The sequence below is a fragment of the Hippopotamus amphibius genome, chromosome 11, assembly GCF_030028045.1.
Source record: "Hippopotamus amphibius kiboko isolate mHipAmp2 chromosome 11, mHipAmp2.hap2, whole genome shotgun sequence".
NCBI classification, from domain to species: domain Eukaryota; kingdom Metazoa; phylum Chordata; class Mammalia; order Artiodactyla; family Hippopotamidae; genus Hippopotamus; species Hippopotamus amphibius.
Window position 1 is genome coordinate 28516230 of NC_080196.1, and position 20970 is coordinate 28537199.

Below are 20970 nucleotides of genomic sequence, written 5' to 3' on the forward strand. Positions count from 1 at the left end.
AAAACAATTAATAATAATAATAATAATAATTTTCCCAGATTTCTGGCCTAGAAACTACCATTATAATTTTACTGATGCTCTCACTTTGTACTTGTAGATGCAAAATATATTTTAAAAGTAAACTCAAGTGACCTCTCAAAAGTTGAGACAAACAGGAATCTGGGTTTTATTGTCATGTTGTAAAAATCATGACCCTGCTAGCTTTAGGACTTGGGTCATAGTAAGGTCATCTGAAGCAAAAATATTAAGAAAATAACAGAGTTCCCTGGCAGTCCAGTGGTTAGGACTCTGAGCTTCCCCTGCTGGGGGCTCGGGTTCAGTTCCTCATGGGGGAACTAAGTTCCCACAATCCACGTGTCACAGCCAACAAACAAACAAACAAGAAGAAAATAAATAATATTTTTACTCAAAATTCACACATTTTCTACTGAAAATGGGCTTTCACTCACAGTCACTATGAATCATCAGCAAATTTATATTCTTACATCGATCTTCTCTTGCATGCTAGCCAGGACACAATGGAGAACACAAGAATCTCACCCAACCGGTCTTAAGTTTATTAAGAGTGTATGTGTTGTTTTCCAGGAAAGGAAAGGGCACAATTTTAGAACTTTCCTATCTTTGTTAAACTACGGTAGGTTAGAAATCAAATTTAGGGAGATGCAGAAGATCAAATTTTTTTGTAAAATGAGTTAAGTGGGGCTTTCTCCAACTGGAAAACTGCCCCCTTGAGGCAAAGTGAACCCCCTGTGCTGAAAGCCAGCTGCTCTCAGGGAAGTCACTGAGCCTGCTACCCAGCCAAGGGTGAACTCCCTGGGCCCTGGGTCTTCTCTCCTGCATCCAGGTCAGCCTTTGGGTTTATGCTCAAATAAGCATTTATTAGGTAAGTCACACTGGCTGCATATTAAGAATATGCTTTATGCACACACAAATTGCCTGGAGGATTTATTTTGTATTCAGGATTAGCCATCAACTCTGGAGTCTTTTTTATGTCACAGCATCTTTAAAGGGAATTTCTGTTACTTTGATACTTGGCATTGCAGCAGCCTTGGGGAGCACTCTTGTCCCGGCTAAAGATTTGGCAACTTGTAGAGTTTACAGCAGCGTGGGGAACCTGATATCTTTTTTCCCAGTAGTTTATTTTTTAAGGAGGAAGGAAAGAGTAATAGGTCAACATAACCAGAGTTTTGCATTTGGAATGAGGGTGAGACATCTCTAAGGGGATCCAGACTACAGATGGCACTTATGAGATTTCAAAGAAGGAAAGTCATGAAAGGGTCAACCAGGCCAAGCCATTTACAGTGTTCCTCCCCAGTGTCACTAGTGGAAGCTGCTCATGGGGACTTGTATTGCATGTCACCTCTTATGGAAATCATGCAATAATCATTCTAGACCCAGCACTCCAGTTAGGGGCATCTCTTGGTGCCATAGTCGGAGTCTTCATGCCAAACTTCTCTGAAGTGCATCTCTTTTCCATTCATAGTGCACAGAGACAATACTTCCAGGGGATGTACTATTTTAAAAATTGAAATTTGGAGATAGAGCTTCCTACTTCCAGGGATGCTGTAAACTCAGGCAGGTAGGTAGCTACAGTAACAGCATAAGAACTCATCTACTCAAGGTCACTTGTCTAGGACATGGCTATCTTAAAAAGGGTAATTTTGCCACAGTTACAGGGAAAAGTCAGCCAAAGAGTGTGTGGGACAAAACCAGCACAAAATACAGAGATCCTCCAGCTGCCAGACTCTGTCAGATCCCATGAGGCCGAAAAAGCACAGGGATGGGGCTGCACTCTTCCTGGAGTGGCTGGGGACGGTGTGGGGGAAGGAAAGAGGTAAAAGGTTGGCCAACTAGTGACCCATGCGACCTTAGGCGAGCAGTTCTGGGCCTCAGTCTGTCCATCTGAAAAATGGGGATGCTCACACCCGCTCTATTTATTTCCCCAGCTTGGGAGAAGGTCCAAGGGGAAACGGACGCACGCGTGCTCCGTACCCTGAGTTAAAGCCACTCAACCCCACCATGGTGTCGAGCAACTTCCGTGGCGCTGGGTGCAAGACTCCGCCCACTTTTTGCGCAGCTACGGAATCGGAAAGCCTGGCGCTGATGACTAGGCGTCCTTTTCCTCTTCTCCTGCCAGGCAGTTAGGGCAGAGGAAACAGCCGGGCCCTCTCCCAGGAACTGCGGCTCCCCTGGAGCCCCTAAAGCTGCCTCTAAGCTACTCTTCCCCTCTGGGTGCCTCCCGGTCTCGGAACAGAGCGGGTGATGGCTCGAGGCTCCGCGCGCTCTGCAGGTGCGATCAATACTTCCCGGCGGGCTTCCGGGCGCGGGCCCTTGCGCGCAGCCTCTCCAAAGCCGCAGCGCCGCCCCACTCGCCGCCGCCTCGGTGTTGACATAATTAGACCAAATCTTGAGAGCAAAATAAATGTTCTGTTCGCCTTACAGCCAAACAGATGTTTACAATTCAAATGAAAGAAATACAAACGGCAGGGAATTTTTTTCTCTCTCCTCTTCTTCATCTCCCGTGATCGCTCGTTTTTTCTGACACATTAAAAAATGTGTAAGCGATTACAGGAGCTTCCTGTCCCTGTTTGTTCTGCGGCTGCATTTCTGCGAGGTGCGCGAGTAAACGGGGTGGGGTAGGAGCAGTGTCGGCTGCTTCCTCTCTAGCCTCTCGCCCTTCTCAATCCCAATCCTCTCGTGTAATCCCCCTCCCTCCACGCAAAGCAGATATTAATTATAATCAAACAGTAGAGGGGTAGGGGCTTAACTGCAAATAGGCCTCGGATGCTATATCCGCAGCAAGTTGCGCAGTTTGGGGGAAGGATATGTCATAATAGGTGTTACTGGCTTACCGGGTCTGAATGAGTTTCTCCGGATGCAGATTCCTCACAGAACAAAAGAAAGGGAGGTCTGCACAGGGAAACCTACTGGTTTAACGTGGTGGTGGCTGTGTAACGGTGTGTGGAGGGTGAAATTAATCCCCATTTCCCAGTGCACAGAGTGCTTTAGCTTTTGGTGATGTTCAAAGCAATAAAGAAATTAGAGATACAGCAGTAGACTATGCATAAGTAGCCCCCCCCCCCCCCCCCCGCAAAATAGATTTCCAACAAACCATGCCTCTAGATCCTTTGGTACATTAATTTTAGACTTCGTATATAACAAACCGAATTCCGCATCTGCAGCATCTGTATTCGGGGACTAAGTAGGCAGGCGAGGCTCCAGGTGTATTTCTGCCAATATTTTCACAATGGATGAGCCGCAGAGATGGATTTTGATGATTTGAGTAAAAAGGGATTCCCGGGGTTCTGATTAAAGAAGAGGAACAGGGCTTCTCACCCGCCTTGAATCTTAAATCCTTCCAGGAGCTGCTGAAAGAGCCAAGGCTCTCTCCAACTCCAGTTCCAAAGTCCAGGGCCCTCGCGAAACCCGAAAAAACAGAGGAAGGCTCATCCTCCTGCTCAAGCCGCCTATGGGCAACCATGAAGGCTGCGGACGGCAAGAGCGGTCAGGTCCACCCACCCTGTTATTGCCAGACTGGGCGACTGACGCTAAGCTCCCTTTCGCGGAAGCTTTTTTTTTTTGAAATTAAATCAGATCTGACAATGTTTGTACCGCAGCGTAAATGCCTCCGCTGGCGTGCCAGTCACCTCTAAGCGATCTGACACACTCCAGCTCTCTTAAAACGTGCAGAGTTCAGATCATATTAATTCCCCAAAAATGTTTTGATTCAAAGTAGTTTGTATTTTGTGTAGCCACGGGCAATCCGGTAAGCGCTCCTGCCTGCCCGTGGCCGAGTCCGCTCCCTCTCCGCGTGGCCCAGAGGCTATGGCGGTATTTAAGCTTCTGAAATTAGCCTGGGGCTGCAAGGCAGAGTGATCACAAAGCGAAACAAGGGCGCTTCCCCTCTTCACTTTTTTCATTTTTTTCTTTCTTCCTTTTTTTTTTTTTTTTTTTTGAGTTTGCCATCCCGATTTCACAAAAAAGACTAGGGCCAAAATGTCACTTTCCACCCAAATATGAAAAAGCTGGGTCTTCTCATCTCATCTCCATTCGCTTCTGAAAGCCACGGGCCCCCACCCAATTGAACTCCTACCCCTGCGATTCCATTCTGGATCCACTCATCATTAGCTTCATGCTCACCGTCGTCATCAACATTGTTCTCCTTCTATTAAATCTCAGAGAGAGAAATGAAAAGGACCAGCATCTGACAAAGGGGAGGGGGCCATGAGGGAGCCTCAGAAGATTCATGGGGAAAGAAGAGTGGGTTTTCTTTTCTTTTCTTTTCTTTTTTTTTAATGATTAAAAACACAGACGACTGCTGTAAATAGAAGCCCTATTTCTTCAAGAGATGCCTTTTGAAACCTAGTATCTGAATATTCAACGAAGGCAAAGCTCCACTCTGTACGTACACCATTAATATGATCTCTGCAGAATTTGCTACTCAGAAATATTAACATATCAAAGCCGATGCCGCAGGCGAGAGAAGCTATCGATACGCGAGCACAGGGTAAAGTAAAGATTATTGGTTCTGATGGTTGGAGTGGCGGAGCTGCGGGCAAAATCTCGCGCACCATTAACCGAGAGTGAGCGCGCGGGGAGCTGCACCTCCGAGGCGGTGGCAAATATTTTATCTAGGTGGTAATTACCTCGCCGCTGCCCCTCTTCCTCTTTCTTTGGCTATAGGGCTTCATTATAGGCAAAAACAATGTAACTGCCACTTACCAAAGTGAGTCAGGGAAATGGTGTTTTGTTCTTTGCAAATAGAAGTGGCCAAATGTAAAGAACTGAAGCACCCCTCCCCCCCCCACCCCCCACCCCAAGCACCCACACAGCACTGCAAACAAGACAGCCTCTCCCTGGTGAGTTTGTGCAGGACATTTAGGGATCTGCCTTTTTTCTAAAAGAGCATCCAGGGGTCTTGAGAAGTAAAATCTATTTTTTTTTTCTCCCACAGTAAATTCGGGAAACCATTAGAAATGTAAGTTTATCTGAGAGCTCAGCAGGAGAGGGAAAATGGCAAAAAGGGGTGCTTTTCAAGAAATATGGTGAGTCACCTGTATGGATTAGAAGAGAAACAGGCTTTTCTATCTGAGCTTTGCACAATATGGCGATATAGCAGAGCGCTTGGGTTAAAATCCTCCCAATTTTTGATGAACAAAGGTGACTTGAGCTACTGCTATTAGAATCCTGTGTGCTACTGTGACAATAGAGAGAAGGGACTTCCTTAGCGTTTCCTGAAAAACGGGGAGTCCTGAAATGGAGGAGCTGGATGGGTGACAGGGTACACACTACCTTTTAATGCAAGACTTCCTTGCTATCCATTTGTAAATTATCCTGAACATAGATCGTTTCAGAGTAAACAGACACCCAGAGACACACACCCTGATCTCCGAGAGCCTCCGCTAAGTTAACTGGCCTTTTTCTAAGACATGTGGAAATGGAATAAACTCAGCAGCTAAATTCTGAATTCCTTCGCATGGGAGGGGGAAGGATTAGGCTTTAGTCAAACAACACAGACGTAAACCCCAAGTTACCTCCCTTTTCTCCTTTTGGAGCCACGCTGTTCTTCTAAAAGATCAATATTTGGTTTAAAATAAATTCGGCTGCGATTTTTAGGTGAATGACACGGAATTCTACAAGAGCAATCAAACATCACCTAAGGAAGAGCATTTCCGTGGCTCTGAGAGGATAGGAACTCAGTTCCCATCTTGTAGTGACCGGAGAGCGTTTGCTTTTCTCGGGCGGCTGGTGAAGGCTACCCCCTAAATCTCTTTTCGAAAATTCAACTGATTGCACAGCCGCCTCTCTTCCAGCTCTCCGTCTCGGCCTCAAATAATTCTCACCCCCTGTCAGCTATTGTACGATCGGATGCACTTTCCAAGCATTTGAGAAAGTGATGTTGGTGGAGCAAGTGCGGAACTGAACGCAAAAACGCAGTAGCGCAAGCCGGGCTCTGGGAGGAGTCGGCTCCAGGCGCTAATTAGTGGCGCTGTCCTTCAGCACCACCGACATCTCCGTGCGCCCCGAGTGCTCGGCCTCACCTTTAGTGTGACCGCCCCAACAGACCCGGCTCAGCACGTCACCTGGTCCCTCTTTCACTGTGAATTTTAAACCCTCTCTCCAACAATATGTATATTTCATTTCAATTTTCACTAGTCTGGGCCTATTTCATGTTATTTCAATATGGTTGAGTATTGGCCTGGCTGAAAAGCTTAATACGGCTCATTTTAAAAACTCTGTGGAGCAACACTAGCAGTTTAAAAAAAAAAAAAATTTCAAATCTCCACAGGGTGAAATAACAGATTTAAATAGCCATTTTCTATTTAATGGAAGTTCCAAATACCCACCCTGACAATAGTCAGTTTCCCAAAGGAAAATGTTCTGTTTTCTTTCCACCTCAATTTAAGTGGAGTTGCACATTGGATATTGGGTTGGAAAGCCTGCAGTTTAAACATAAAAGAATCCACTTCTTCCTATCGATGCATTTCTTTCTTTGGAAAATTGTTGGAATCTTTCAACAAGCTTTGAAAGGGATGGAGAGGGACTGAAGGACATTTATTTGGTGCCATCTGAAGTGACTCAGTTTTTAGTGGTTCAGTTACTATAGACAACTGCGGCTCTGGAGCTGGAATTAGTCCTGGTGAATAGGCCACATCTTATTAATTCGTATGAAGTTGGGATAACAGCTGGTCCCCCTTGCCTTGTGTGCTCCTCGGGTTACTCAGCCTGCTAGGAAAATAAGCTTCAGAGGCTCTGGGTACAGCAAAGTGGGGAAGCCTGCAAAACTGGCACTGCCTTGAGGCCCTTAAAATGTCATAGTTCAAAACCTTTTGTCAAAATGGAACATTTGAGATGCAGCCCCCTTCAGGGTCTGAGCCGAAATCAACAGCTCTCCATTCTTGCCTTCCCCCACTTTCCAATTCCATGGGTAACTCTGGATTCAGATGTTTTCCTCAACAGATGGGAACAAGAAAGCTTTATCCGGTACAGTTAACACCACCTCCTCTTCTCACCCTCCCTTAAAGAAAGAAATGTTCTGGACACTTAGAAAAATAAGGGCAGCTACAATATTGGTGTTTCATTAGCCTTCCCTGAAGCCCAATGAATTTAGCCTTTCACAGAATCCTTCAAAGCCTCAAGCTAACACCATCACCACAAGCACCCAGGCTGTGGCTGGCACATTTGGGGCTAAAAGAGACCAGAAATTCTGCTCGAGGATGTGGTGATGGGGGAAGGGGTTGTGAGAAAGACTTTTTCTTTTTTCTTTTCTTTTTGCCTCTAACTTTGATTGTGTCACTGTTCCACTGAGGAAGAGCAAATCTCTTCTATCACAGTCTTTAGGGCACAGGCTGGTTTAAGCCTCTCTGGAGGAAGAGAAGCTTTTTAATGTGAGAATACCTGTGTGGGACAAGAGTAATTGACCAAGAGTCATTGTTTTCTTTATCATCACATAGGGATCTGATGTTTAAAAGCATCAGTGGACTTTCAAGACAAAGTAACAGATGAGAGAAGAATGTTTAGTTTTAATATGTTGTTACTTACCTCTCCTTATCACTCCACCTTGGCCATTGAGAACAAGCCCACACTGGGCTTCCACAGAGCCCTTAATAAAAGAAAGAGAAATAAAGTCACTCATATATATGCTACTAGATACACGACTTAAGTGTTTCAATCTGTCCCAACCCTGAACCCCATATCCCCATAACCCTATAGTAGACATTTAAAAGCAACCATTGAGCTGAAGTAAGTTTGGCAGCTCACACAATTTTAAGGGGAAAAAATTGCCAGAAAACCACTATATAAAAGTTGTATAAATCTTAAGGTATGCATTTTACAGTACCATACAATATTACACTTCAAAGCGCCTGAGTGCCTTTTATCTTGGCATAAGAGAATGGGAAGCCCTTTGAGTTCCCATCAAGGCACATAGCATATATATAGACAGTTTCCACGGCACTTTCTGCATGGAGCAAATTACACCAGAAGTGTCAAGACTGGCACTGTGGGTTTCTTCAGGGCTCAGAGGAGCTATTTCAAGTGCAGGTTTCAAGATCTCTTATGAGGGTTCTGTTTTACCCCAGATGTAGGAGCATCCTATCATGCTACCCAAAATGTGTCTTATAGAGGAAACACCTTCAGCATCACTCACTGTAGATCTTCAGGTTCCTAATGGATTGAGGGATCATTTGAGCTGGGAAGGAAGAAAAGGGCCTGCTGATTTTTGATTAAGAAAAATAAAAAATTTCTCTCTCTCTTTTTTTTTCCCTGAGTCGAAATGTGTTAAAGGCTCATTTTCCTTTACAAACAAACGAGGTATTGGACTTGAAAGAGGCCTTGAAGGGTGTTAACCTACCCAACAGCCCGTGAAGAGTTAAGTAAATGCGGAGAGAGTCGGTGCATAATAAAAACCCACTTTACAAAACAACCTTTACAGCCCTGGCTCCCTTTCGCTTCCCCATTTTCACCATATTGAGGCAGGCCTGTAAGACCCCCCTTTTCAACCTACTCACGAGCTCTTTCTTATTTTAACTGTTCTGCCTTAAAGTGATTATCAAATCAATATGAAAAAAAAAAACTTGGAGACTGAGCATAAATTAAAGCGGTGATGGGAAAAGGTGTGACAGTTTCCTTTGTTGGCCATAGCAAATCTTTTTAGGGGACTCAAAGATGGAACTGAAGCCACAAGACTGTTTGCATCTGTTAGGCAGACTTAGACTGCCCTCCAAACCATTGGACTTTCACTTAAAATTCTGTGCAGGGAAAAGTATATTTACATTTGTTGCATTTGAAATGAGGCATATGCTGATGAATGTTTTAAAAAGGAAGAAATAAAAGGAGAGAGACGGGTTTCTCCCACACATCCCCTCCCCATTTCTCTTTTTAAAAGTAGCTATGACTTTTTTTCTTTTTCATTTTCATGCTGACAACTAAGTCCAGGAAGAGTGGAAGAAAATAACTTGCCAGACTTAAAACTTGCTTCATACATCTATATTTATATCAAAAATGTATATACACACATCTCTAGACATAGATACATGAATATATCATACATCTCTCTCCTCTACTTCTGCTAGTATCTTGGAGTGTTTCTCTCAGGATGAATTTCCCCTCAGTATGAACAATAAATGGGAAATAGGAGGTTAAGAATGTCAAAAAACATAGGATGAAAATAAAGGTTTCAAAATATCTGAAATGGAGAAGGTAGAGGCGGAAGTTCTCCAAGGGAATGAACCACTTTCCCTTCCAGGCTTTGGCGCACCGTTAAGATGTTTATTTTCTTAGAAGAAATGAATCTTGGTCTCTTCACTTAACAAACTTTTCCCCCTCATAAGTAAAACATGTTGTTTGGTCGGATGACATTGCATAAATGACCAGTTGAATGGCACTAAGTCGAAAATTGGATAAACTACGGTGTTCTTTTGCATGGGATTCGTTCTTTGTCTGGTGCTTGCAAATGTTCTAATCCCTTCTTTTGAAAAATGCCCGGCTTTGTGCCTAGCACAGAAAAAAAATTTGTACAGATACAAAAAAATCAGCAGCAGACGCGGCTATTAAAAGGAGTAAATAGGTTTTAGTTGAGCTAAGCATTGAATGGCAGATTTTTTTCCTCTTGAGACATAAGGGGATCCTTGTGAAAAATGTAAAAATGCCCTGAGCGTATAAAATTATTTCGTGAATATAAATGTAGAAAATCAAGGTTTATGAAGCCAAATCTTTTTTCTTGTGCACCGATCTTGTGGCTTGGGCTCTTTGTTGGGACTGTAAGGGCTTTCACTTTAATTTTAAAATAATCCCTTGCTCAGAGGTAAGTGAGGGGGAAAGATTTTCTGTGCGCAATGAGGGTTCTCTTATGTCTCCAACTCATGCTCTTCCAGTATCTCCCCTTTCGTTTTGGGGACTTTGGAGAAAGTGGCCAGCTTTGTCCGGACTCACTGGCAGAGCTGCAATTTCAGCCAAAAGAAGCCACAGATTCATATCTTCTGGGTCTATTTGGTTCATGTGTGGACTTCTCTATTTGAAATGTGGCTGTGACAGTATGTCTGCATAATTGTAAATTCTATTGTTGGCAAACAATGTGCAAAAATACATTAAGAGAGAAAGTAGGATAGATCATCTGACTTGAGTGATGGCCTTCTCAATACCGAATTCCTTCCTTCCTTCCTTCTTTCCTTCCTTCCTTCCCCCCTTTATTTCTTTTTTCCTTTCTCCCTCTGTACCTTTTCTCCTTTCTTCCTCCCTTCCTATTTATTTTCTCTGCCCCTCTCTCTTTCCTGATTTCATTTCTTTCTTTTTAAGGCTTTGCATCTTACCTAAAACTTAATGTCTTGGTGAGAAAAGAATAAAGCTGTGAATCTTCCAGCCTGGTGACGGGATTGGGCGCTCCTCAGGCAGCCAGAATTAGGTTCAAGCCCACACCCTGGCCAAGCGCATTGTGCAGAGCCTTTCATTGGCGCTTTCATTTGCGATTCTTTACTTGACAACGATCTACGGTATTTGGTGAAATTTTGGCTAGCGCTCAGGGCCCCCCAAATGTTCTGAGAACAAACCAGCCTCCCAACTCATAGAAAGCGCCCCAGAAGCTCAGCCTCGGACCGACGCCTGGAACACGCGAGTAGACCCAGCGAAGCGCCGAGGCTGAGGGTGCGATTGGTCATCAACTTATCGGGTCTTCCTCTGAGTCCAGTTGGCTCAACCCCAGCCTCCTTGATCTCCCCCACCCCATCCCCGCAGGGACAAAAATGTGGATTCACAAAAGACCTCAGTGCAGACCGGCCGAAAGTAGGGGCCCGCGGCTAGCCCGACTCGCGAGCGTCCAGGTGAAATGCCTGCTCCAATGAGAGGGACAGAACGGCACACGCCTCCTCTAATTGTTTTGATAACTTTCCATAGGTGGTGTGTGTATGTGTGTGTGTGTGTGTGTGCGCGCGCGCGCGCGTGTCGCCTGTGTGTGTGTGAGAGAGAGAGAGAGAGAGAGAGAGAGAGAGAGAGAGGAGACGGCTTGCAGTCGGCGGAGTATTAACGGCGCGGGAGGGGGAGGGCGCGGAGGGGAGGGCGCAGACAAATTCGCCGCATGCTTATTTACCTGCAAGTCATCGGCTCCCGCGGCGGCCAGCCCCAGGCTGGGCCCTGGCAGGAGTCTTTGATCTGGGTGCATTCCATACTGAGAGCCATGGCTCATGAGGGACAGGTCGTGGCGGCGGTAGGCATCGAGGCAGCCCAGCTCCCGCCTCTGCTCGTCCAGGCAGGACGACTTGAGCGCCCGCGCATTGTGCAGGTTAATAAAGTCGGTGGGCTCCCCGTGGTGGATCTGCTGGTAGTACTGTTGCGAGTGGTGGAGCGAGTTCAGAGAGTAGGCGTCGGGAGTGACGGCCGGGTGGCTGTGCTGAAACTCGTAATGGAAGGACTGGTGGTGGAGCGGGGTGTACTGGTGGTTAGTGGAGAAGTAGGGGGACGCAAACTCGGTGCCGGTGGTGGAGTAAGTTAGAGGGGAGGAGGAGGAATAGGCGACAGTGGAATTGGCTACGGACTCCAGACAGCCAAGCTGCATCAAACGGTAGCTGTTTGATCCGTCGTGACGTATCTGGAAGGAAGAGGGGGAAAAGGGAGAGCAGAAAAACTTGAGGTTTGTCATTTTGCAAGCGAGGCGCGGTTCTCCCGGAGCCGGGAGCTTACTCTGGCTCTCCAAGGGGCGCGAGCGCGCAGGGCTCGGGCCGAGCCGCAGCCCGGGCTCAGCGCCTTCGCCAGGGAGCCTCTGCGAGCAGGCGGACTGGGGGTGGGCGGCCTCGTCCTCACAGTCGAGAGCGCGGAAAAAAATCCCCCACCCTATATAGGTGCGGGTGACACACACACACACACACACACACACACACACACACGCGCGCGCACACACACGCACACAGCCCCTGCCCAATTTGCGCAGGGAGCTGGGCGCCGGGAGCCAGGTTTGCCACTGACTCCGGGGCTGCGGGGAGTAGAACCAGAGTCCACAGGCGCAGCGCCTCGCCACTCCAACCCGCTCCCAACACCGAGAAGCCGCGGCTGTCCACGCTGGGCTGTTCTACTAGGCTGCTCAAAATCATCATCTATATATTTTAAAAAATTCAGTCTGTGCAAATCGTCCAACTTGCTCATTTTTCTTAACCATTTGGGGCAAGGAATCCGACCCCCCCCTTTCTGCTTTACTTTCCTAGAATAATAAGCCCATTCTAAAAGGGGTGCGTGTTCCCTACCCCCTTGTGCACCTACCGCCCCCCCATCAATCTCTTTACTTTGCCTTTCTAAGTATCTTTTTCCCATCTCTATCTCTTTCTCCTCACCCCCCCCCCCTTTCTTTATTATTAGGATTATGTTTTCCCCCTCATTATGGCAAATGTTTCTTAACGTGGCAGAGAGTTGCCCTCCCTGGCGACAGATGTCATAACGAACTTTCTCCCCTTTCCTTCCTTAACGTCCCCCGAAAGCCAGATTATAATTAAATGTAACGGTCCAATATAGATTAGAGACAAGGGGAAGCTGCCACCGCCGCCACCGCCGCCGCGGCCGCCACACACACGCGCGCTCAAAAAAAAAAAAAAAAAAAAAAAGTAATAATACCTCGGCATCGTGGACTAGTCCCGGAAAGGTAGTTGACATGTTGGGTTTCTCCGAAAGCTTACGATGCAATTTCCCCCTCCAAAAAAAGAATCGGGAAAAAAATCCAAACTTCTTGTATTTTCCAATTTTTTTTTAAGGAAAAAAAATGTTCTATAGATAGAGATCTAAATTGTTATGGCTTTGCCCGGATCAGATAGCTCCTTGCCTGGTACCCACTTAAAAACCTGTAGGAACAAAATTTTCCCTCTGCACAAAAGCAGCTCCCTGGAACAGATTTTGTACTTGCTGAGTATTTCTTTGGCTGATGTCGTAGGTCCCTTGGTAATATAGAAGTTTTGAAAATTAAGCATCAGCACTGAGAACTGGGAGGACAATAGGCAGAAGAGATTTATCCCAGGAGACAAGGAATAAATATTGTATCTTCGCCTAATAAGGAACTGGAGGTTCTTTCAACATTTTTATCCATTTTTTCCAACCTTTATCATGCTTTTCTATACTGACTGAGGTGGGGACTCATCTCTGCAGAGAGCACTTGCACACATTTTATTGTGAAGATAAAGATCTAGCCCCGATGTATGTATATTAGAGATAGCAATATATATTAATTAAAGCTTCCTTTTACACGAGAAAGTGTTCATTCCTATTGGTTCCACTCCCTCGATGCTGAAAGCTGCTTTTTCCAACGAGCACCCAAATCCGTTTCACCCAGATTGGGATATCTGCCTTTGCCCAAGTGGGAACAATACTCCTCTTTCCATATTTACATGAATTTGGGTTCTTTTCCTTTTTGTGAAAGGCAACACCTGGCAGTAGGTTACACTTTGAGCAGCTTTAAAACAAATAACCATGATGGACAGTCCCAAGTTTCCATCATAAAGAAATAGTGCAACTGGCAATATATTTAAGAAACATATAAGAGAATAAAGACTTGTGACAAGATTCTACAGTTAGGTGAAACGTTGTCTTCCACTCCTCAACCCAACCCATTTCCCCCCCTCTTTTTGTGTTTTCCTTCTTCCTTTTCAGAATGAGTGCTGAATGAAGGTTGGGGGTGTGGACCATTTAGCAGTGGCACCAGGTATTTGAACACCATTACCCCTAACGAATCCTTAAACGTTTGAAAGTAATATTTGACAAAGAGAGGGCAGGAAAGAGGTAGTGCACACCTATCTCTGTCTCTTCGGTGGATTTCTCGACTACCAAACAGTGTTTGAGCTTTACTTCGTTCAAAATTCAGCTTCCCGCACCAAGTGGTCCAACGCCTAGAGCAAGTAGCTGTGGCTACAGGCCCGCAATACTGAGGCTCTGCTGGGTCCGCTTGCCAACCCTGACTATCTCCTAAGAAATGGCTGGCCCCACAGACTCATTTCAGAGATAGAAGGGGTAATTTAGTCTTAATTGCCATTTCATTTGGTTAGCTTTTAAGCGTTTAAGCTGAGAAGGTGTTCTAATAATAAGCCGCGGGCAAACAGGCATGTGGCTTTTTTTTTTTTTTTTTTTTTTTAGGTCCGGGTTTGGGAGGGTTGATTAGGATCTGCTCATGCAGGCTAACTGGGGCTGTCACTCAGCACTCTTTGCTTTATATAAATGGACAGAGGCACACGACAAGAATTGAAATGCAATGTCTGAAATGGAGATCCGTGATGCTTCAGTCCTGCGCAAGGGTCAGCTGTCAACACTTGCTCCCCTTTTCCAGGTGCACACGTGCTGCCCTCCCAACTTCTTGAAATTCCATATTTTGGTCTAATGAAGTCAGCCCAATGAAGATGAAAAGGAAGAATGGCCAACTTGATCTTTAAGTAGGAGGGGTAAGATAAGGGCCATTGCTACTGAGAGGCTGACTCCCCAAATGCTTGCAGTGGAATCTTTTGTTTGGCAGCACCGAGAGAGGCCTCTATATTCCACCCACAGACAAAATAAACATCCGTGGGAATGGAGGCCTGCCCCCAAGATCTTACCCCGGGAACTCCCGCCCCTGCGAACGTACAAACCTCCCCCCAGAAGAATGTGTAGGGCCCGCAGGTTATCTGGTGAATGGCCAGACGCACTTTTCCTGGTGGCTTTCGTTGGTTTCGCAGTAAAAAACAGCTCAAGTGGGAAAGGATGGCCCCTTCCCAGACTAGCTGCAAACCCCTCCCCCAACTCCCCTACTGTCAGATACATCTTCATTGAAGGCGAAGGGACCTTCTTTCCCCGGCTTAGGTCCGGGCAGCAGACGCAAAACCCTCTCCCTCGAGAATAACCAGGAGGCTCCGGACGTCTTGGCTGCCTGCTCTGCCTGCTGTCCTGGCGCATTTAGCCCCTGCGTTTGTCCCTGTCTGGGCGAAGATCTACAGGCAGCCCCTGCACTTCTGGTACTGTGGGTAATGAGCTCTGGCCTGGAGCTGAGTACACCCACAGAATGACCTCCAGTTGTCTTGGCATCTGAATCCTTCTGGACCTCACCGAAGAACCGGCAAACCTACCTCTCCCTTCCACTCCCTAACCACACCTTATTTTCCCTAGTGACTTCTAGGTACCAAGATAAAAGGTGTCCAGGCCTTCATTTACTGTTCTCCTTGACCACACCCCACCGTGGTATTAGAGGAAACTGAAGATTACACAGGATGAGGGGAAAAAAACAAACTTGTATTTAAAGGGGATGAAGCCTGGAGGGTAAAGTGCATCTCTTTTAGCTTAGGAGTCTACTTTGCCAGGGCCCACGTCTTCCTTGGAAAGCTCTCCTCCCACCCCAGGGCCCCAGTCTCCCACACCAGCGTCTCAACGGTAGGGAAATCCCATTTGGCCAACTGCTCCCTCTCCGCCTCATCCCAACTTAAAAAAAAAAATCTGTCCCTGAAAGAGAAGTTAGGGAAATCGTCCGTGCCATATGCACATACTGGTCAGCAGCTCCCTTCCATCTGCTCTGGGGTTGCTCGGTGTGCCCCTTTTCTAAAGAAACTCATCGAGGCAGGTGTGTGCTGTGCTGTGTGTGTGTGTGTGTGTGTGTGAGACTTGCGTGCGGGGGATTTGTTTCTGTCAGACAGTCCCCCCTCCCGCCCCCACCGTCTTCCCTTCCCATCCAATTAATAGTCTTGAGCAATTAATAAGTTCCATCCTGCTTGACCCAAAGGCTGCGATTCTCAGCAAAGCTAATTCCTCTTTCTCTGCTTTGGCCCTTTCCGGCAGAGTGATTGGCCACACATTCTCCAGCGGGCGGCGTAATTGAATTAACTGGCCACAGCTAGTTGGAGACACGGTGACAATCGCCTGGGGCTCCCTCCCTCAGGAAACCGGTAGTGAGCATCCCAGCCTGAGCCGGAGGTCGGCCCGCTCCCGCCCACTCGAGCGAGATAGCTCATAAAAGCACAGAGCAACCCTGCCAGCCCGGTACCCTAGAAGCTGGAGAGGGTCTCTCTTAGCACCCAGTGCTTCTGTTCTGCCTTCTGAATCCACGCTCCACACTCCAGGAGGGATTGTTCCACCGCAGTTGCTTTAGGAGTCTGCAGAGAAATCTTTATCTATCATGATTATTTTGGTTAAAATCCAGAGCTAGAGAACAGAGTTTTTCTGAATGGTTTCTTACATTTCAGACACTGGTGCGGAAAGCTCAGGTCCCTTCCTGGGTTTCTACTGGTACCATACCAGACACCCCAGTTTTCATCCAATCCCAAGCATCTCCACCAAAAGGGTTTGCCACTCACTGCGTGTTTGAGGTTGGTGGATAATTAGCAACAAGCAACTGCCTATCCCTAGTTTTATTAAGCATGTATTTCTCCTCCTCCTCCTTCTTCCTATTCTTGCTTGGGATTTCTTTTGCTCCTCCAAATGGATGTTATATGGACTTTGTTTTCCTGCTGCTTGGACAGACTTTTGCTACAAAATTGTTTGCGTAATGCTAAATGAAGTAGAGGAGTTAAGGACTATAATTATTTGGGCATTTTCAGCCAAAAATACTTCCTTGGATATACACATACATCAACCAGAGTATTTTCTTTCCTCGCTCTGCTTTTCCTCATTTCTTTTCTTTCTTCCTTCCTCTTTAGAGGAAAATAGAGATGAGATTAAATCCATTAAACTTATGCCTTAAGAGAGCATGTGTGTACATTGTCTAAGGATGAAATTTAGTGTGTTCTGCTCCAGTGGGGCACGCAGTTCCATAGCCCAGGCATGAGTTGGCACAACAGGAGTCAATTTTCATGATCACAAAGACCCTGGCTTCAGAAGGATACTTGTACAGGAGGGCAGTTTAACACTGAAAATCCAATGTTCTTTCCACAAAGTGATCAAGAGGTGCAGATCTGTTCATTTGTACCTCTGCTAACCCTTCCAAGCCTCCAAGCCCCCTTCCTTTCACTCCTTAATTTGGATGCACACAAAGAGCAGAGGTGCCTTTAGAGATTCAAAAATAAAACAAAACAAAACCAAAAACAACCAAACAACCAAACTAAACACAATGACTGCTGTGTCCTATCTTAGTGGTGTGTTTGCTCCAGCTCTATCTGCCCTCACTTCTTTGTGAATCTCCTGCCTTCTGAGTGCTTCCACCCTAGTCCTATGGGACAAACTCAGCCTGGGGTCTCCAAGAGCCAGCCACACAGGGAGCCCTCAGGGTCCTCTCTCAAGGGGCTCCAGTTTCACAGTCACTCAGGATTTTAATGACCTGGCAACATCTTATCCAAGGACCTACTCTGGTGTGACTCTCTGAGCATCTCCCCGTAGAAACTGTGGGTGGGTGGGTGAGTGCTATCAATGCTTCAGGGGATGGAAAGGGAAACACGTTGGGTCCACCAGGTCCTAATCCCTGGTTCATTCCATTTTCCTGATTAGCCAGGGTGGAGAGAGAAGAGTACCCCAAATCAGGAAAATTCTGGGTGGGAGCCAGGAATCTAAAACTTGACCCAGTTACAGGACCAGGAATATTAGGGGAGAAAAGTCATGGCAACGTCGGTATGTAGGCCCTGGGGATCAGACTCCCCATCTCTCCACCCCCACCCCACCCCCCAGCCAGAAATGAATTACTTACCTTCCTTACTTCTGTTAGCCTGAGCTGATACCGACTGTGGGTGACTTTCTGAAGGCCCCTCCCCTTTCCCTTCCAGTGAGGATTTCCTAACTCTTCTTCCTCTTGGTATTCCATACCCCCACCCCTATTCTTCCTTCAACAACAGCAAGGCCACTTTTTGAAAAACGTTACCTTAATTGCAAATGAGAAATGGCAGACCATTTTTAAAAAGAGCTGTGGGATATTTAGGGGAAATTAACATTTCTGATAGACTCTCCAGTCATTTCAGTTTAAGGGTTGTCATTGATTTTTTAAACTCCGTTTTCTTTTTCTTTCTTTTCTTTTTTCCCCCCTCGGTAAAACCTTCTCCTGCAGGACCCTACCGCCCCGCCCTCTGGGCTGTTTGTCAAAAGCCTAACGCGGATCTGTATTCCGCCTTAGCCTTGCAGCCCACAGGCAACACGGATTCCGTAACTGTACGGAGAAAATGCATTTGCAAGCAATTAAAACGCCTCGCGAACGTATTAGTCGAAAATTAGAAGAACCCTCTCGTCTGAAGTCTTCCCTTTGATAACAGTGAAATTTGGAGAGGAGGCCCTCATCCGAGAGGGCCGACTCCTTGCCTTTCTGCAGCAGAGTTGGACCCGGGCGGGGCGCCCACTCTTTTCCCGCCGCTCAGCCTGGGCGCCCGCAGCGCCAGCCTCCCCCGCCCCGCGTGGTCGGGGGGGCGCTCACCCCCAGGACGCGGGGCGAGCCTGGGAGGGCGCGGCCCCTGGAGGCCTGTGGGCTGGCTGCGCTCTTTGTGGCAGGAAGCTGAGGCCTTGCTCTCCCGAGGGAAACTTGCCTCGTTTTAGCTAAGAAACGTATGAGTTCGCAGAGGACCGCTCTGCGTCCTCTCTCCGTCCTCGGTGGGTTTTTCTTGCAGCGCTCTAGGGGTTTTGGGACATCCACCGACCGGCGTTCCCGTAAACGGAGCCTTCGTTTACTAAGCACTTATACAAGTGTTGACTCCTCTGATCCCGAGAACACTCCCTGTCCTCATTACTTTCTTTTTTTAGAGCAAAGAATAACAATAAAGTAACAGCAACAGCTAACACTGAGCACTTAAGCATGTCAGCTCCGTTCCGAGTTCTTTACGAGCATAGTGTCATTGTATCCTTACAGCATCCCTATGAGTTAAGTATTTTGGGGTAGGTAGAGTGTGTATTACTGTCAGTATGAGGTAGATATGAGCGCAAACGGGGCCCCTGAAGCACTGGACGGTTGCTCAAGACCCTCCCTCACCCAGCAGGTAGGCAAGCGGTGAAAGTGAGGCTCAAAGAGATTTGAGTGATCGCCTAGGTCACACGAGCTTTGAACTCAGTGATTTTTGGCTTCAAATCCAGATTTTTTTTTTTCCCTACTACATCTGCTGGCTTCTACTGCAGCTAAACTTTTCCAGGTTTTAATTTCCTCCTTTTATCCAACGTCCCCATTCCTTTCTAAATGCCTAACAGAACATACTCACATTGTACCCACATTGAGGACCGGCCCAGGTTTCTTTTGCAGTAGGAGAGGGTCATCTTGACGCCCTTGGCTCCAAATCCAGGCTCCCTGATCTGACCCCTCCCTTTCCTGGTGACGGACTGTTTGCCAGGCTTCCAGAGCCTGTCTGTCCTACCCAGGCAGGTCGGGTTCTGGCTCTATCCTTGGGAGGCAGTGGCTCAGGCCGGCCGGCCCCGCATGGATGCTCTGAGGCTGCGGCGCGCACCCGGAGCCAGGCCACAGGCGCGACAGTACCCGCTAGGCTCTTACAAGCGCTTCCTCAGTCCGGCCGCGACTGCTGTTTTGTGGGTCCATCACTGGCCTCCGGGACCCTCTCTTAACTGAGATGGCTAACTGTGCGGCAATAGGACGGGCATCTGGAACCACAAAACCTGAGCTTCAATCCCCAATTCAACCCGAGCAAGTTACTTAATTTTCTCACTTGTAAAATGGAAAAAAAAAATTTACTATCCCTTAGCTTCTCTGGCTGCTGTGAGGCTTAAGTGGAAAAATTATCTATCATCTATCTATATCTATCTATCTATCCATCATCTATCCCTTTGATCTTCCTGGACCAAGGGAAGCATTTAATAAATGTTGGATATTATTATTTGGAAGGAGGGAGATTGTTAAGAAGGTCCTGGAAAAAAGGCTTTATTAGTAGGACATCCGTGCTTCCCTAGGGTCCATTTTTGCGGCCCTTGGACAGATGGCACCAAAGAAAATCCGGCTGGGAGGGACTTCCAAGGCCACAAGATCCTACTCTTTGCTGACGAAGCAAGCGATAAGGTCAGGGCCAGAGCTAGATCTCAGATGCTTGCATCCACGCAGTCCAAAACCTTTCATTCAGGATCTTGAGAATGGACAGCTACCCTCCCTCCTCCCCACCCCCCTCTTTTATGCCTAATTCGTATTTTCTCCTGACTTAATTAACATTTTGGTCTTTAAAAATTTTTGAATCTCATTTCTTCTCTTTCTTCTCACTTGCTCTCCCCCCCCATCCTCCTCCTCCTATCCCCCCACTTTTGCCCCAGGGTCCCCATCCATATGTCTTCCTGGGATTCTGCTGATTTAGCTCCCTTTTAATCTCCAAAAGCTTCTGTCTCACCTTTGGCTCAATATCCTGGGCATCTTCTCAGTGACATGGTCAGGGGAGGGGGAGGGTGTGTGCTTCTCCATCTGCAATACTTCAAGTTCCAGTCACTGTAGTACATATCTCATCCTCTACCTCCTAACCAACACCTGTGGGTCTGCATGGTTGCTGACCTCAAGCCCCTGCCTCTGCTTCTTCTCCCTCCTAGTAGCCTTGGGGAGTTTTGAGACAACCAGGCAACCAAGGCATCCTCTTTTTTTTTTTTTTTTTTTCCTAAAAGAGCTTTGTCTGCTTCTTCTATCAATTACCCAAGCAGCCTCTCAGAGGTCCCGTTTATTTTTCCATTGACCTTTTCTTCCTTATGTACTGGAACAATGCCTTATTATTTTATTTATCTTAATCTCTGGTGCAATCGCCCTTTTATTCTTCAACTTGGCTGTGCTAGTGTTTGCCTTTACACTTTCTTGACTTCATTATGTAATCTTGCCGAATCTCCACGCTTCTGTGCATGCTGTTTAGACCTCACGTCTGTCTTTTACTTACCCTTGAATAGTTCTGTTTTGAAACTCCTGGTCCATCCATATTTACCTTATTCCTTTGTTTCCTACTATCTGTCTGCTGCCTGGAATGCCCAGGGATACTGTCCAGAAATTTGTACCAGTTCTGCTTTATTGCACATCTTACCCAATAAGATGTTCCATTAAATTTTTCTTTTTCTACCTTGACCCTGCCATTTTTGGTGGCCTGTGGTAACGCCCCTTCCTCCCAAGTCATT

The 20970-nt window shown here is 46.7% G+C and overlaps 1 protein-coding gene across 1 annotated transcript in view; it reads right to left on the minus strand.

The window, feature by feature from the left end:
- The window catches only part of TFAP2D (transcription factor AP-2 delta), a 59867-nt gene extending 46723 nt beyond the window's left edge, over window positions 1-13144 (minus strand). Inside the window, exons 1-3 of the mRNA XM_057699847.1 lie at window positions 12595-13144; window positions 11084-11581; window positions 7543-7603 (exon numbers count right to left, since the gene is read on the minus strand). Of these exons, the coding sequence (XP_057555830.1) occupies window positions 7543-7603; window positions 11084-11581; window positions 12595-12633 (598 nt within the window). The 5' untranslated portion in view covers window positions 12634-13144. The remainder of the gene's footprint in view (window positions 1-7542; window positions 7604-11083; window positions 11582-12594) is intronic.
- Between the last annotated feature and the right edge of the window lie 7826 nt (window positions 13145-20970).